We start from the raw sequence: 18,537 nt of genomic DNA, 5'->3' as shown, positions 1-18,537 counted from the left end.
TATAAAATTTTTATTAATAAACTATTTATCGTTTATAAATATACCGTTTGGTTTTTAATCAACCCCTGTATTACATGTCATGCTTACTTGATCATGAAAAATAATCACGTATACAATCATTCAGTCATATTGTTACTATCATCAATCTCTGTGTAGTACCCAACTTGCTACCGTAGCTATACTACTCCACTATGGCCGAAGTGAAGCAATCAAATAATTAAGTCGAATATATATACACAGAGACAGAGAGACACATATATACACACACTGATCCTTAATTGGTTTCTTTCTCTTGCATGTTCACCATTTTTTAGTTTGTCATTTGTTAAGGTATATTCGTATATATGGTACCAGGACTTCCTTATCCAATTTTTAAACGACGTAATGTTGATTTTTGTCATACATTTAACTGTTTTTTATTTAAAAATATCATGCAAACATGAAAAAAATATGCTTAAATTATATTTAATAATAAATTAATCATAATAAATTAAATAAATCATATAATATTCTGAATAGAAAAACATATATGTAAACATTAAAAATGGCATCTTCTGTCGAAAATACGAAGGAATAGTACGTATGTGTAGACTCACCGCATGTACTGCTTGCGGGTTTCGCGGAGGAATCCGGAAATTAATATTGATAGTGGTACTGTACGGTGATAGATAAATACTAGGAGTATCATTTTTTTTCTTTTCATGATTGTAAGCTAAAATTTAATTTTTAATCTTAAATCTGAAGTATATTTTGAGATGGTTTTATTAGTTTATTTTTAACGACTTTAACTCTTAGATCACTTAAAAACATTCGTATAAAAGTTTTATTTATAAATTATCTTTCATATGTAAATATATTGTTTGTTTTTCTCTAGAAAACCTAACCATCACCCCTGGATGCAAACATATATTGTTTGTTTTTCTCTAGAAAACCTAACAATCACACCTGGATGCAAACTGCTCCTACGTAACACTTAAGGGTGTTTGGTTGATTGCTTCACTTTGCCACGCCATACTTTAGTCATGCCACAGTTTGTTATGTGCGTTTGTTTCAATACCACACTTGTATCATGTTACACTTTTCTACCCTTACGTCCCACATGTCATACTCAGATAACTAGAGCTAACATTGCCACACTTGTGGCCAACTATTTCTTGGTCATACTTTTGCTACATGTCACAACTTACCTAAGCTCAGTTATGGCAAGCTTAGGCATCAACCAAACAATTATTTGAAAAAAAACAGTTGATAGCAGCATATATATAATTGTGCGATATATCAATGTAGGCTACGTCTTTGAACATAGAGGACGGGTTTTAATCTATTTTTTAGAAAAAAAAATCCATCAATATATATAAGGCCCTGTTTAGATCCTTCAAAATAGTAAAAGTTTTGTCATTTTGAAGTACTTTTTGGCAAAATGGATCTAAACGCTAGGGTAAGAAAATGACAACTTTGCATTTAGTATTTGGTAGTCTAAACTAGCAAATTTCACCAAAAAGTGCATAGGGACATAGACCCCTCTCACTTTTGCAAAAAAAAATGGCAACTTTTGTATGCCTCTAAACACCAACTTGGAAAATAAAATGACAAAACGTTTACCACCAAAACTTTTGCCATTTGTCACTTGTCATTCTAAATGCCTCTAAACAGGACCTAAGTTTAGATCTAGCCTTAGAGCAAGTTCAATAGTATAGCCAACTACTAGCTCCAATTTATCTATAGTCAATCTAATAGTCAATGCATATAATAGTTAGCTACAAAACATCAGTACATGGTCCCACATGTCATACACACATTTTGTCTTGAAGCCGTACGTAGCTGCCTGCCTACAAATTAGTAGTCCACCTCTCTTCTTTTTTATCTATTTAAAATATGCTTATAGTCTGCTACTTTACCTGCTCTAAAGAAAACAGCCAATCCTGTACTCGTACCACTCAGAGTGGTGCGATCTGTTTTTTTCCTCATTCTGTGGATCAACTTTAAAGTTAATTAATTTGATGTAGGGTGATAGATATAACCAATTAATGTACCAGTTTTTTTTTTTTGATGAACTCGATGGGAGACAGACTAGCATGACTAGTAGTACTAGTACTAGTAGTGGTTATGTTGTGATTAATCCAATTTGCATGAGATTTGGCAGTAGTAATGACGATGATACGATCGAATCCCCTGGGTGGCCACTTGTTGATCTCGATCGATGGAGATACACAAATGAAGACGGCTCATATATGCATGTGACAAGTAACTATCACCCGCCGTCAGATCGATACACACGTACATACATATACACATGCATACAGATATATATTAAAAAATAATTTATAAATAAAACTTATATATATATATGTATTTTTAAGTTAATATTGAAAAAAATAAACTAGGCTGAACAAAGCTCCAATTAATTCTAAATTTATAGTTAAAAATTTAGATTTTGATTTATAAGTATAATTATAAGTGAAAAGACGAAGGTTATCGATTCATCGTCACAGTTCGGCTATTCACTGATGGCACAGCAATTAAATTCACGTATATGTATATACACAGAGAGAGGTGATCTACTAAGCTACTCGATCACATGTAACATCGAATAAATCCCGATCGACTAACTATCTAGCTAAGCTAGTGGTTGCTGCATAACACTCGATCCATGTGTGTACAAGTATTCACTCTGGATGACTGTTAAACCGTACGTAGAACAATTGTGTTGTGATGTATGAATAGTTCAGGAATACTATCTGGCTACTTAACTGTCGCTGTTCATCGATCGACCTGATGTATCATTGCATTAATTGTATATATTGATGATACGTGTGTAAAGAAAACGTTTGTAATAATATTCTTTACAACTACTTTGACAATCTGCGTAGAACAGTAGTATTATCTTTGTATTTTAGTAGATAACCTCATTGATATTTAATTAATATCGTTTGATCATTCGTCACATAAGTAAATTATTTGTTTTTATAGTTAAATTTATTGCTATATAATTTTAATTATAACTGATATTATCGTTTATTTATGTATTTTTAAATAAAACGAATAGTTTAATGTGTGTGGTAGCGGTATCATATACTACTATTAAAAGAGAGTGAGTACAGTATGTGTTTTCTACCGTCTCCTCATCGTCAGTTAATACGTACTACTCCGTCCAAAAAAAAGTATTTCTCGCGTTTAACCATCCGTCTTATTTGAAAAATTTATTAAAAAATAAAAAAAAATTAGTCACACATAAAGTATTATTCATGTTTTATCATGTAGTAACAATAAAAATATTAATAATAAAAAATTTCAAATAAGACGAAGAGTCAAAAATTCTAAATAAAAACGCAGAAATTCTTTTATTTTGGGACGGATGTTGTAATTACTAGCTACCCAACGTATACTTATCTGCGCACGGCAGGCAGCAGCCACTAACAACATTCAGATACTCCACGTATGATGAATTGATTTGACAGATTCACAGAGAGAAATTAATGCTAACTTGAATATATAACGTTATTGTGTTTTGATCTAGAGTAAATGAGCGATAGATAATTAAGTACGTACGTACTTTGATCATCAGCTACGTTACCAAAATGATGTTTTGATTTGATGGAAAAATTAACTTGGTACATGGTACCAAAAATATGGTGGACGCGCGCATTATTTTATATTTCTTGTTATTTTAGATAGTCAAATGATATAACTACTCTTATTGGTAAATCGTGTAGCTAGCTAGCTACTTGACGGTTGCGACATGGGCCATAGTCTAGAAGAAAACAAGGATAATAGTGAAAGGTAAGAATTATTAATGCCAAGGTGAAGAATGAGCAATACGGGAATTTTGGTGATTTATAGTAAAGTTCCTCCCCTCGAAATGACAAAAATAATAAAATAATATGTGTGATGTCTGGTTGCAAAAAAAAAAAGAATAATCTAAAAATAGATTTTTTATTGGTAAACCCCTATTTCTACTGTATCCCTCTAGCATATATACGCAGTAAAGGCCCCATTTTTTTTTTTCGTTTTCCTTAGCAAATTTTGTTGTCGTTTGAGGCAGAGCATGAGAAAAACTTCCCTCATTTCCATGAACACACATAACAAACTAGTATTTACCTAACCAGTGTGTTTGTTGTATAATTTTTTTTGTGTAAAAGTTGCTTTAAAAATCATATTAAATAATTAAATTTTAAATTTTACAATGATTAATGCCTAATCGCTTATCATTCGTCAGCTAGCTAGCAAGATATTTTGTTTTGTGTGATAGATCTTCTCCATGTTCCGTTTCAGTCACTCTAATTTGACAAGATAATACATAGTATGCACAAGATGGATGGTCGACGTACGTACGTACGGGGGCGTCATTGTCTAAATTAGGATCTTACTAGTAGATTATTGGAGCTAGCTAGCTAGGTTGGTCGTAGCTATATTAATTAATCAATTTGTCCGTATGTATGTATGTATGTCTCGTACGGTCCGTCTGTGTAAATAAATTTACAGACGTACGTATACTACAGAATTAAGTAGCTAATTAATTAAGGTAGATGTACGTTGCTGTCGATCGATGAGTGTATTGCATGTGAAAGGGAGAAGGAGAAACGGGAGGAAGGAATGAATGCAGACAGTCGACAGGCAGAGATACTAGAGATGATCGATGGATATGATGAAGCAGAATATGAACAGCTAGCATGCATACACGTACGTACGTATAGTAAAGATCTGTGGATATATCGATCGAGAGTGACATGCAGGATCGATCTGTCGATATACTGTATCCAGCTAGCTAGCTAGCTGCTGTACGTGTATGTACACAATTAATTAAAATGATGTTAATTTTGACTGTACGCATGCATATATATATATATATATATATATATATATAGTACTTGTATATGCATGTATCGATGGATCTGATCATCGAGAGATGATGCATGCATGCATGGAGTGTGACATGGGCATCAGTGGTGCACCAAATTACTAGTAACAAGCTAGGAAGCAGGCCGGCCGGACAACGATATATCGAGCGTCGACTCAATTAATTAACTAACTACGTGTAGTATATACTCCTACTTGGTTCTAAATTAGCTAGCTAAACCATGCATGTACTAGACATGCATGATACACATCCAGGCAGGCCAATATTATGATCGATCGAGTTTGGACATGGATATATATATATATATAATAGATGGGGTATATTTAATTTAATTTGGAATTAATGAAGTGAATATACGCGCGTATATATGGGATATCGATCATATATGTGTGTGTGTGTGAGATGTACATGCATGTAAGAAGACTGCGACGTGCACGCACTGATTAATCACTAACTATATAGTATGGCCGGATGGATCGGCCAGTGCCAGTGCGAGTGCACGCGTGTTGCCTTCCCACTGATGGATGATGCTATCGTATCGAATCGACCGGCCAGCATATGCAAAAAGAGATCCATCCATCGATAGGCCGGCCTGCACTTCACACATATGTTATGTTAGTTCGTTCGTTCATCGATGGCAGACATGGATGGATATGATCTCCTCCCTCCATATATATATATCCAGAGACATACATGCAAGCTAGCAATGCTTTCTATCAATATCTCGATTAATTGCTCGATCACTCTGCCACTACCAGCTGCATGCTTGATGCCCTCTCTATATATACCTACCTCGCTGCCGCTGCCACTGCCACTGCCTCCTAATTAATTAATTGCATTAATGAAATTACTACTCCATCCACTCCATCAAATTCGGTTTCTACTCATTGTTTATTTAATTATTTCGCTAGCTAGTTAAAAGCTCGCTATACGTATGCATGAAATAGATTCGTACGTGTGTCTATATATATATATAATATTAACTCTGTTTTAGAGTTACCAATGTTTAATCTAGAAGCAATTTTATCATTCTTGAGAAAGTATCAGGAGGTACCAATGTTTTACATAGAAAACAGTGGTACCTCATGATACCTCCTAAAAAAGGAAAATGCTCTTAATGTAGATACTAATAAAATTTTATATAATATATAAATTAAACATAGATTACTGAATCTATAAAAAGAAAAACAAAGCATATATATATATATATATATATATATATATATATATATATATATATATATATATATGTTGACAGAGGGAGTAACTCATGTACAACTACAACTCCATCGATCAATCAATCTCAATCAACTTAATTGGACCGCCCACTAGCTAGCTAGCTCAACTTCTTCTTCCTTATGTATGGATATATATATAATCCAATTGCATGCACTGATCGATCTATTCGTACCAAAGTCAAACTAATTGAGGTCAATCCCAATCAACTTGTGATTCATGGAGGTCATATATGTACATGCAGCTCCATCGATCAATCCCAATCAATCAACTTGTGCTTCATTTGAGTCAAAAAAAAAAAACTTGTGCTTCATTGAGTCCAGGTAATTAAATCCACTCGGATGCACTTTGAGAGAGATGCACATATATAGGTAGGATAAATTTTGATTTAGAGAGTTGTACCTAGCATTCAATTCAACAGAAATTGGGGAAAAATGAACTTGTGGCAGATATATAATATGAGCCAAACTACGTATGGGCTTGTCCATCCTAGCTATATATCTATCTATTAGGATGCACTCCCTTTTTTGATACATTTAATAGGCAAGATGTACCATGGTTTTGTTTGATAGGTTGTGTTAGATTAGATATATCTCTCTAAAACTTGGTTGGACCAAGTCGTACGTGTCGTCAGTATCAAATATTATGATTGGACCGATGGACTAAATATATATTGCCACCTTGTACTCACCGGCGCTCGACAAATATTATACTACACACATTACGTGACAGATCGATTTGCAAGGCGGCTAAGAGCCTAATTAAGACTAATATGATAGCAGGGTGTAATTAATAAACACGTGGACAAATTAATCTTGTGTAATACTAGTTCACTAGCTCTCTAGCTCCGGTTTTAAAGAACTTATAGATTTGGACAAGTACACAAAGAAAAAAAGAGAATGAACGATTTTTTTAAGTAATTTTACAATCCTTATGAAGTTATCAGAAGATACTAAAATTTTAATATAAAATTTGATACTGTATCTTGTATCTTGATACCTACTTAAGAATGTAAAATTGCTCATAAACTAAGATGAAACACTTCAAAATAAATACATTAAAAAGCAGTCAGTTTCGAGTATGTATGGCCGGTTGCCGCAAGCTGGGGGCCTTCTTTATAATCCACCAGATCAGATCTATCTCCTCGGCCTCTCAAGACTTAGTTTAGATACCTATTGGATACCGTAAGCAAATATTTAAAAAATTATTTCTAGATAAAGTTTTAAATATTTTTTGTTAGCTTGTCTAAACGATAGATATTACCTGTCCAGAGAGATAACATGAATCTAGCTTGGGCGTCTTCAAGAGCAAGCTATTGAGCAGTCTTATCTTTTTAATTTTGTTTATGTTTAGAAACTAAAATTTAAATCTTGAACATTAAATTAGAAGGTGATTTTGTTTTTTAATTGTAGTTTATTTTTTAGCCTTACATTTTACATCGGTAAATGCATATAAATTTTATGCATAGATTATTTTTTATTTATAAATATATTGTTGGCAAAAAAAAGCTAAAATCCCCCCAAAGGGATCTAGCACCTATTTAGTGGGGACCGGTCGGCAAAACAAAATCAGCTGAATTAATTGACATTATACAGTATAGCTGTAGCGGCTAGTTTGCATTTGACGTTGAAATCTGAAAGCAGAAATACTCGATTATTGTTCGCCGTCCCGGAGGGACTGGTATTCTCTGCGGTCAGAAGCACGGTGCTTTTGTCATTGACAGGTGGGCCAATAAACCTTAGGTCCAAAGGCATGGTCCCTTTGATAGCATAAAATCCATATCTGTTCCGGAGAGACCTCTCTAGCTCTGAATATGGTAAGTTACTGTGGTCTGCAGCTTGTTTGACTGTCATTGCTATGTACTACTTGCAGCCGGATCCTCAGTTCATCTTCGCTGCAGCCAACATCACAGTCAGTGAGTCAAACAAGCCGACTTGCTCCTCATAGCTAGCAAGCGTTCTTTCCTTTAGTCAAAGAAAATTAACTGAAAAATAATGACGTTGTACACATCCATCCGTGCATACAGTATCTAGACAAAGCACGTTTTTGACTAATCTGCACAAATACTCTATCATTCACTCCCTCTCTTTCCGTGAGGAATTAAACTCCTTGTGCATGGATGGAAGACAGGCGAAATTAAATTCTGTTTTTGCATAGGGTGGAAGGACGAATGATTATTTAATTTTTACTGTAGCTATTTAATAATATAGATAATGAAATTAATCATTGCAAAGTTAAAAATCTACTTTTATATCGTAAGACTCTCTTACCTCGACTAAATTCATCAGTTGATGAATGTATATAATTTATATATATGTCTAGATTCATTGGCATCCATATAAATTTAGACAGGAACTAGAAAATCTTATATTATAAAATGGAGAGAGAATTAAATAAAATTCGTTTAATAATCGGAGAAATGTGCATAAAAATGAAGAAAGAGAAAAATCCTGGAGCAGAAAGCAGCATCAGCCGCGCTGTCCGTAGTGTGGACACACAAACACACACATGTACAATTGGACTCCACTGATTAAATCAACTATCTTTTGTGTGTGCTTCTGCTCAATATCGATCGAGCTGCTTATTTATTTATAGGTAGCACGTACCATTTCTAGTCCACTGTGCTTCTTCGAGTGTGTATGTATAGAGGAGATCATCGATCGGCGAAGATGGAGAAGCAGAAGCAGCAACCGGCGGAGAAGGAGTCGGAGGCCGGCGGCGTAGTACGTTACCGGGGATGGAAGTCCATGCCGTACGTCATAGGTAAGAAAGATTAATTCTTTCATTTCATATATATGCATGCACTGCACTGCACCGATCGATGAGATGATCCATGGATGGAGAAGCTGATGGATGGATCGGTGGGGTGCTCTGCAGGGAACGAGACGTTCGAGAAGCTGGGGACGATCGGGACGACGGCCAACCTGGTGGTGTACCTGACGACCGTCTACCACCTCCGCAGCGTCCACGCCGCCACCCTCCTCAACTTCTTCTCCGGCACCACCAACCTCGCCCCCGTCCTCGGCGCCTTCCTCTCCGACACCTTCCTCGGCCGCTACACCACCATCGCCGCCGCCTCCATCGCCTCCTTCCTCGGCATGCTCCTCCTCACCCTCACTGCCGCCATCCCCTCCCTGCACCCACCCCCTTGCACCTCCGCCTCCGCCTGCCAACCCCCCACGCACTCCCAGCTCGCCGCCCTCCTCGCCTCCTTCGCCTTCCTCGTCATCGGCGCCGCCGGCATCCGCCCCTGCAACCTCGCCTTCGGCGCCGACCAGTTCGACCCCTCCACCGACTCCGGCCGCCGCGGCATTGCCAGCTTCTTCAACTGGTACTACTTCACCTTCACCGTCGCCATGATGCTCTCCGCCACCATCATCATCTACCTCCAGAGCAACGTCAGCTGGGCGCTCGGCCTCGCCGTCCCCGCCGCGCTCATGGCCCTCTCCTGCGCCCTCTTCTTCCTCGGCACCCGCCTCTACGTCCGCGTCCGCCCCGAGGGCAGCCCCTTCACCAGCTTCGCGCGTGTCCTCCTCGCCGCCGTCCGCAACCGCCGCGCCCCCGCGCCGGCCTCCCCCGACGACCTCTTCGACCCGCCGCACCAAAGCAACCTCGTCGCCAAGATCGCCTACACAGACCAGTTCCGGTGCCTGGACAAGGCAGCGCTGGTCACGACGCCGCCAACGGCGACCCCGTGCACGGTGCAGCAGGTGGAGGAGGTGAAGTGCCTGGCGCGGGTCATCCCGGTGTGGTCGGCGGCGATCGTGTACTTCATCGTCATCACGCATCTGGGCACGTACGTGGTGTTCCAGGCGCTGCAGATGGACCGCCGCCTCGGCCGCTCCGGGTTCGAGGTGCCGGCGGGCTCCATGGTCGTCTTCAACATGATGGCGCTGACGGTGTGGATCCCGGTGTACGACCGCGTGGTGGTGCCGGCGCTGCGGCGGCTCACGGGGCGGGAGGGAGGCATCACCCAGCTCCAGCGCATCGGGGTCGGCCTGGTCATGTCGGTGGCGACGATGCTGGTGGCGGCGGCGGTGGAGCAGCGTCGCCGGCGGGTGGGCGCGGCCATGTCCTTCTTCTGGCTGGTGCCGCAGCAGGTGGTGGCCGGCATGTCGGAGGCGTTCGCGGCGATCGGGCAGACGGAGCTGTACTACAAGCAGTTCCCGGAGAACATGAGGAGCGTGGCGGGGGCGCTCTTCTTCCTTGGGATCGCGGTGGCGAGCTACGCGAGCGGGTTCATGGTGGCGGCGGTGCACCGGACGACGGGCTGGCTGGCGCAGGACCTCGACGACGGCCGCCTCGACCTCTTCTACCTGATGGTGGCGGCCATCGCGGCGGTCAACGTCGGCTACTTCTTCATCTGCGCGCGCTGGTACAGGTTCAAGAACACCTCCTACTCCATCTCCATGGACGACGTCGAGCTGCCTGATTATCAGGGAAGCAGCAACACCATAGCCTCCTCCAAGGTTTAACAAATTATTTATTTATCCAATATATATAAATATATATCTATATAGTTGATACATATAAATTAGTAGGAGTATTAGATTTACTTTTGTCCCAGCTTGTCTAGAGAAATAAGATACTTTTGAGACAGAGGTAATACTAGGTATATGTGTAGCATAATACTGGGGATGGAATACAGGGAGATGAGATCGACTAGCTATTGGCAACATCTTGCAGTGAATGAATGAGTGATTGTGATCTTGATGAAGATGCAATCAGGATATATACTCGTATATCAAAGACTGTGGTCCGAAATTAAGCAGGAAAATCACTTGCCAACAGACAAGATTAATTTTATTTGAGCAATAAGAAATTCCATCCATTTCCTGCCTAACAACAACTGCAATCTGCACGATACTGGAGATGAGACGTGGCTGCAATAGTAACACGTACAAGCTTTGCTGTTCTGCGGGGCAGTATTTGTGGCTAAGCCCATGGTTGTACTATGTAGCATGTGCACCATAGTTTTTAGGATGTAGCTCAATTAAATCAGCCTAATTTGTGTTATTTAGGGGGAAATTTACGCCATCTGTTTCGTATTATAAAACTTTTTAACCTTGTCTAAATTTATTTATTCATTAATATAGATTATTTAATATCTATCTAAGTCTAGACAAGAATATAAAATCTTTTATTATGAAACGGAGGTGGTAAATGGAGGAAGTACCTACAGGCTACAGCACATAAAGTGCCCATCAATATTGAAAGATGATGTTTATGCTAATCCAATGCTCCAAAAATTAATTTTATGCTCTGATAAGTGATAACATGCCAGTTCCCCTGTTGTGACATTTTCCTGGACTGCACGAGTACGCCATGAAGCTTGTGATCTTGTATCGATACCATACCATCAGTTTCCAAGCAATATATCAAGCACAAATAAAGATATATGTAGGGTTGACAAATCTTTGCTTGGACTATTAGCTGGGTTTCTTCTATTTTTTTCTCTTCTAGCTTTACTGTTGTCTGGATGAGTTTCAGAGAGCTAGTGTGACCATCTTTCAGAAACTAGACTAGATGTAAACAAGCAGAACCATTATTGCAATTCCACCGGGATCTGTTGCTGGGTAACTCAAGCTGGTCTGCTAAAACCGCATGTGATATGCAGACTTATTTCACCAGTGTATAATGCTTGATTATTTAAAAAAAATACATGAAAGAATCTATAAAAATAATAGTACTTGCATTGCATCCCATCTGCGCATGTAGCTGGAATGTATTTTTGCTTCTGGCCAGGATTGTTCTCTCTGCTGCCGGAGAAGGGACTTCTCTTTGGTAAGAGAGCGCAGGAGGCTCTCTGGCGCCCAAAAAAAAAAAAAAGAATGGAATTTGCTTTACTATGGTAAGACACAATTTGGTCCGCGAGGCACCAGCATAATGGTTTCTGATGATGGATACATTGATATGGCAATTGTGAGTCTAGGATGCTAAAATGAATACCTAAAAAGGATTGGAGGTAATGCCCCAGGTGGTAATTGGCTTGTCTGGCCGATTCTCACAGAAGACTGCATAGTAGTTATAACAGGAGAACCGGTTAACTCGTTTGCACAGACACAGAAGTTAAATGATTAAAGACAACGTTGAGTCTGATCGACGAATTCAATTAAATCGCCTAGCAAAAGAAATATCAGCTCACCTGACACGATTTTTATCATCGGAAAAGAATGGCGTTGAGGACTGGTAATCATCTGTCCCAAAGTATCTATCTCCAAACTCGCCCATTCCAGGCACCACACGGAAATCATCATTTAAACCAAACTCAATCTCCGAGGTCACAATCTTTACTCTTGGGAATCTCCTGCTCACCACATGCACTCCTTGGGGAGCCTGGGATAACATCAAACAGTTCTAGCCATGAGTTGGCAGGACAAACATCGTGATCATGTATAACACTAAAATTAAACCAGATCCTGCACTTGTGAGAGAGAGAGAGAGAGTATAAATTTATGAGCAATATGCCACTCATTGTGAGACTGCTATGTATGCAGGTCCTTGGGCTCATATTAATAAGTATTTGTAATCACCAAATTACTTAAGTGAATGAATGTTCTATATTTGAGTCATATAGGGCAGTTGAGGTGATGAAACTGGAAGATAGCTACGGTAAAATAACTTCAGCAATCCATGGTTGCATAATAGAGAGTACAAATTATGATCTTTGATAGAGTAAGGAACATCATCCAGTGAGCTTCAGATAGCACCATGCAATCCATGCAAGAGTTAAGATGAATGAACATAATTACCATAAATTCAGAAGACTTACTGATATAAGATTAAGGAATATAATATTTGCTTCCTGTACACCCTTCTTCAGGAGAAGAGAGATAGCCTGAACAGCTGAGTTCCCTGATAATAATAAAAAGGAATACAATTTGGATGAGGAATGACAGTATAGTTCAGCGTGCGCAAGGAATCATCAACTAACCTGTTCCTAATATGGGGTCCAGCAATAGAACATGCCTGTTTGCAATGTCTTTTGGTAAATTATGATAGATGAGCTGCAACCGAATTTAGAGTTTACTAAATTGGATCACCAAAAAACATAACCTCTAATTCAAAAGTATATTAAATCAAACCTGCTGCCCATTATCTCCTTCTCTGTGAATAAGAATCTTCCCAATCTTTATACCTTTACAACATGCCCGCAGTGCATTCTCCATACTCTCGCCACTGGAAAGCAATTGTACCAAACCATCAACATTTTTATGAAATATGTAAAATATACTTAGTGTTTTATTCAAAGACGGCAACAATGAACTGATATCTGCATCATTAATTGTTCAAAAAAAAAAGATTACTGGATAATTCAACTATGAAATGTACATTCAGCATAGCTAAAGATGATTGAGAATGCAAGTTCCCAACATTTCAAATGTGAGAATTAGTATACTTAGTTTTGTACACACTGTCTCAGGCATACAAACAGCAGGATATTTCTGACATACGAAAAACATCATCGAAATTCAAGAACTTTTCATCCCTCTGTGACTGTCAAAGATCGCTCTATTAGAGCCTCGGAGTATGTGATAAAAAGAGATATTTCAGAAACTCTATACCTCCTAATCACTGATATACCACACAATCTCTTTGAGAACTCCACACCAGGGTAAACAGTCTCTGCATGTGTAACATAGGGAGTAAGGACAAACAAACAAAGTACATACTACTTTACCCAAACACTGATAATCAGGTGTATTCAACAGAAAATTACTAGGATGAAAAACTTAATACAAAGATGTATGTGCAAATTCAGCCCAATACATACTCTACTAACAGGTAAAATCCCCAATTCATCTGATGAGATAACCTTTATAAACTAGTGCATGACAAGAGTACAAGGAAATATATGGAGATGACACGTGCAATACTACTTACTAGTTGGGGTTATGACTTGCTTTTCCTTGAAAGGAAGATGACCAAGACCATGCTCAACAACCTATTTTCCACAGGGAAATTCAAGTCACCAAGCAAAACCACATTTAATAAAACGATGTCAAACGTGTGTTTATACTGACCAGCCGAATCAACCGATCAGCATAAAATATGAAATCATCTGTTGCTGTGGCAGCATCACGTATTATTGTGTGCATGCCTCGTATCTGGACAAAAACAGCATTAAGAATCTATCAATTATACCAGAAAAGGTTTGCAGATTGCATGCAATTTACACTGGAAATTTCAGGCAAGCGATTATTCTTAATAAAAAGATGTGTATGTCCACATTTGATACCTGGTAAGTAGTCTGAATGACATACAAATTTGGGTGCACTTTACAGAGATCATTTTGACCAAGCTTAGTACGAATATGCTGAACGATCAGGTCGATTGCCACGTTGTTATCTCCACCTCGTGGGATGATAACATCAGCATATTTCTTTGTTGGGAGGATGAAATCTTCAAAAGCAGGCTTGACAAACTTTGAGTACTGTGAAACAGAGTTATATTCAATGAATAAAAAAACATTAACTTGAACATGTGCATATAATAACTGGCATTTTGTAAACACATTAATTCAAAACCATGATGCTTTTAGTGATTAAAACACAGGAATTCTAGATGAGCTAAATGCAGCTAAAGCACTTAAACCTGATCTAACACGCTTTTGATATCTCTACCCTTCTGGATGGTATCACGAAAGATTCTCCTTGCTAATCGCACATCAGCATCTGAAAGAAACAATAGAGATGAATGAAATAAAAATATATAATACATTCAAACAGTAAAATCCATATGGAACAACGGATTTTTTTTTTTTTTTGCAAACTGAAAGATCGAGATCTACTGCTACTGTGCCAGACAGTCCTAAGCTCCATGAGCAACAAATTATCAGGGCATGTCTCAAATTCATCATTGGGCAACAGCAGAGTACTTGCCTTGATTATGCAGCACCTTAACATAAAGAGTTTCTAGCAAAAATTACACCAGCAAGATTATGGCAAAATCCTAATGGAAGTGAATCAAGAACAAAAGGTGGCTCAACTACAGTGAAAGGATACATAATAACAACTTATAACCGAAACAGTCATAGATCACGCCCTCAATGAAGAAATGTGGAGATAAATCACTTCTAATCCAAACGGAGAAGAGAATAAATGCCTATACAGTACAAATTTGTGTGAACATGTGAAAGCAAAAATATGAACCTAAATGTCTTGGGCACTTGGCCATATACCATGATGGTTACAAGGCATAAGTAAGAACAAGATGCAAGAAGGTATCAGTAGTTTAGAATGCAAATATGAATACCTGTATCAACAAAGATCTTCATGTTCATCAAGTCTCGGACACGTGAATCATGGAAAACTAGAATTCCTTCCAAAATAATTACATCAGATGGATTAACCTGGTAGCAGTAATATAAAGTCTGGGTTAATATAGAAAAGCAAGTGACATAGGCATCAACAAATAGCATGATTAGAAATTGGTTAGAGGTAAGCAGTAAACCAGGTGGGTAAGTATAAATAACAGAAAACATAAAGTAGTACCTTCCTTGCACTTGGAATACTTTTATATGTTTTGAAGTTGTAGTTAGGAATGTCAACAGCATTGCTCTGTTTTAATTTTTCCATACAAGAGAGTAGTAGCTCCGTATCAAATGCATCTGAAATTAGGATGGAAGTATCAACAGCATCAGCACTAAAGTTAGTACACCTCTTTCCACTGATACAGTAAATACTAAATTATGGTGAAAGCATACCTGGATGATCGAAGTTATAATCATGAACATGGACCAATTCCTCATCAGACAGTCCATAATAAAAGGATTCCTGAAATAACAGATAAACAGTCTTATTGATTGAAAGTTTGCAAATAAGGGCTGTGCTAGGGATATAAATTGCATCATAAATATTATGAAGAACAAAGGATGAAGGAAGAAGTCATAAGAATTGTCACTGGACTCATAGACCATATGAACCGTTAGCTTCTTTGTACTAATGAAATAAGGAGTGGTCCAGATACAGTTTGTACGACAAACCTGAGTAACAACAACTACACGCTGATCACGTAGCTGGTCGATGATCATTTCGCATACAGTACTTTTACCAGAAGATGCACCCCCAGCAACACCTGAAATCGAAACCAAATTAAAGCCGGGTGCCCTTGGAGGAGTATGCAATAATAATTGACAATTTACTGAATCTGGCGCAATGAATAGATGGAACAGCACCAAGTGTGATATGAACAAACTAGTGGACTAGTAAGTACTAACCAATAACAAATGGCTCCTTGAGCCCATTCTCCAATCCTGATGTCGTTGGCTGTTCCTCTCCCAACATGGAGCCTTGGATATTCAACTCTTCCAGACGTAGTTCTGAATAATGGACCCCGGCAGCAGCAGCAGCAGCAGCATCATCAATCACTTCATCCACCGATTTTGAGCCCATTTTTTGTTCCACAAACCTGCTACACAAAAAGGAAAAAGGAAAACGGAGGTCTTTTTACATCTGCACAAAGCACCGCACCAGGAAGAAAAGCGCAATCAAACACTAGTAGGAGCAATGCAATCCAACCACATTCCGGAAGGATCTAGCTTTTGGAGAATAAGAACACCATGTGTCATTAGTATTAAGGTTAAGGTAAATTAAGAGAAAGAAAAAACAAAACTTGCAGATCTTGAGGAGAACCTATCTAGGGTTCACGGTGTAAGTCCAGAAGATGAAGAAGAGAAAAGAAGTGCGCGGGTGGATAGAGAGAGATGAGGAACGTCACGGAACGGGTGGATGGACGGATGCTCACCGTTGAGTGAGGATGCAGCAGGACGGCGGCGGCGGCGGCGGCGGCGTTGGGGGGAAGGGATTATACAACGCAGCAGCAAACGAGGGAACTCCTATTCGTTCTCCTTAAGCCGTTGGATATTCCACGGACGGTTCTGCATTGTGCCTGCCCTGATTTATTTATTTATTTATTTATAGAGATTTATATTTTACATTAACTGGAGTACTACTTCTGTATACGTTGACAGTATAATGTCGTCTACGCCCCAACACACTTTATGGTCATACATTATACTACTACTGCCTTTAACCGCATGTTTACTAGCTACATACACATGTGCTGCAATGAATTATCTAATATAATGGGAAAAAAAATCAGGCCCCTTTGGTTGAGAAAATTGTGCATCTACTCGGTTGAAAAAATATTCTTAATTTTGAAAAACAAACAACAACAAATATGGCATGCTTAGGAAATGACTCTTCATGTGATCATGAAATACTCACTCCATGTTTTTTTATACGACGTCATTTGACTGTTTGTCTTATTTAAAAAAATTATTTAAATATGCAAAATTATAAGTCATCCTTAAAGTTCTCATAATAATAAATTAAATTATAACAAAATAACTAATATATATATATTTAATAAGATGAATGATCAAATGTAAACATAAAAGTAAATGACGTAATATAAAAGACATAAAGGGAGTACTTGTTAACAATAAATGCGAGTGTATCTTGTTTAAAATTGAAAAAAATGTTCGCGAGTTTATTTACTTGAAAAATAGAAGCAAAATAATACTCTATCTACCATTTTTTTACGTTGTTGACATTTGAGTTTACATTTGATTATTTGTCTCATCCAATAAATTTACATAATTATTAATTATTTTATTTTGATTTGATTTATTACTAAAACTATTTAAGCACAACTTACAATTTTTCATATTTGCACAAAAAATTTAATAAGACAAATGGTTAAATTCTACACCTGAAATTGACATGTATACAATACATATTAAGTCAGAAAATTTATGTTTTGTGCTCTCTAGAACAATTTGTATCCATAAAGGTCAATTATATTTTGTAGGTTGTGTCTCATTTTGGCACCCTACCCCATCAATTTTCTTCAAGCTTACATGAATATAATATTGTCATAATCCTTAAAACGATGGTCACTTTAACTTGAAATAAGATTGTTTGGTTGGATGCCACTGAAAAAATATAAATTTTGGGTTATACACATAACCTAAAGTTAAAATATGGGGTGATAGCCTGTTCAAATTTTGGGATGGATTGAGTAAATATAAGGTTTTTTTAGGCAAGTAAATATAAGGTTGTGCTCAACCTACCTATGTTATGTAGAGTATTATATATACCATCTTTGAATTTTTTTTTCTCGCACCATTTACTTTTGAGTTTATCCATGATCATTTGTCAAATTCAAGGATAATTACTAAATTTCTTGTGATTTGTTTTATCATCAAAGGTAATTTAAACATGGTTCATAATTTTGTATATTTATAAAATAATATAGATAAAATGAATAGTTAAAGATATATAGATAGAAAATTTAGCGACATTGGGATACATATATTAGCATTTCCTTAAAAATATTGCATTTTGTTGTAGCTAGGCGGTGGGTGGTCGCGTATGCGATGGGAGCAGCTTCTTGTCACCGGTGAAAAACAAAAGGCAAAAGGGCGCATCCGTTGCAGC

At 38.0% G+C, this 18,537-nt stretch overlaps 2 protein-coding genes across 2 annotated transcripts; one reads left to right on the top strand and one right to left on the bottom strand.

The window, feature by feature from the left end:
- The first annotated feature begins 8,678 nt into the window (after positions 1 to 8,678).
- On the top strand, positions 8,679 to 10,759 carry LOC102706154 (protein NRT1/ PTR FAMILY 2.11-like). Its single transcript, XM_006664721.3, has 2 exons — positions 8,679 to 8,857; positions 8,972 to 10,759. Exons 1-2 carry the CDS (start codon positions 8,734 to 8,736, stop codon positions 10,567 to 10,569), a joined length of 1,722 nt encoding a protein of 573 aa, XP_006664784.2. The 5' UTR covers positions 8,679 to 8,733; the 3' UTR covers positions 10,570 to 10,759.
- A 553-nt stretch (positions 10,760 to 11,312) lies between these two features.
- On the bottom strand, positions 11,313 to 16,634 carry LOC102714055 (uridine kinase-like protein 3). The gene is made up of 16 exons (XM_015843211.2): positions 16,615 to 16,634; positions 16,314 to 16,507; positions 16,080 to 16,171; positions 15,801 to 15,870; positions 15,589 to 15,704; positions 15,350 to 15,446; positions 14,690 to 14,769; positions 14,334 to 14,528; positions 14,119 to 14,202; positions 13,979 to 14,039; positions 13,660 to 13,720; positions 13,180 to 13,273; positions 13,029 to 13,101; positions 12,867 to 12,949; positions 12,240 to 12,430; positions 11,313 to 12,108 (listed from the first exon to the last, which is right to left on the bottom strand). Exons 1-16 carry the CDS (start codon positions 16,617 to 16,619, stop codon positions 12,099 to 12,101), a joined length of 1,506 nt encoding a protein of 501 aa, XP_015698697.1. The 5' UTR covers positions 16,620 to 16,634; the 3' UTR covers positions 11,313 to 12,098.
- Positions 16,635 to 18,537: the final 1,903 nt, after the last annotated feature.

Source organism: Oryza brachyantha, chromosome 12 (assembly GCF_000231095.2).
Source record: "Oryza brachyantha chromosome 12, ObraRS2, whole genome shotgun sequence".
Classification (NCBI taxonomy): domain Eukaryota; kingdom Viridiplantae; phylum Streptophyta; class Magnoliopsida; order Poales; family Poaceae; genus Oryza; species Oryza brachyantha.
The sequence above is the reverse complement of the archived record's forward strand: the minus strand, read 5'-3'. Positions and strand labels throughout refer to the sequence as shown.

What these genes read in the sequence shown, in the direction of transcription:
- LOC102706154 (XM_006664721.3), top strand. Translation starts at nt 8,734, where the DNA reads ATGTATAGAGGAGATCATCGATCGGCGAAGATGGAGAAGCAGAAGCAG. An exon ending in GTCCATGCCGTACGTCATAG is followed by an intron (nt 8,858 to 8,971) that starts GTAAGAAAGATT and finishes GGTGCTCTGCAG; the next exon opens with GGAACGAGACGTTCGAGAAG.
- LOC102714055 (XM_015843211.2), bottom strand. An exon ending in GTGTAGTTGTTGTTACTCAG is followed by an intron (nt 15,871 to 16,079) that starts GTTTGTCGTACA and finishes CTGTTATTTCAG; the next exon opens with GAATCCTTTTATTATGGACT. An exon ending in CTGATCGGTTGATTCGGCTG is followed by an intron (nt 14,040 to 14,118) that starts GTCAGTATAAAC and finishes TGTGGAAAATAG; the next exon opens with GTTGTTGAGCATGGTCTTGG.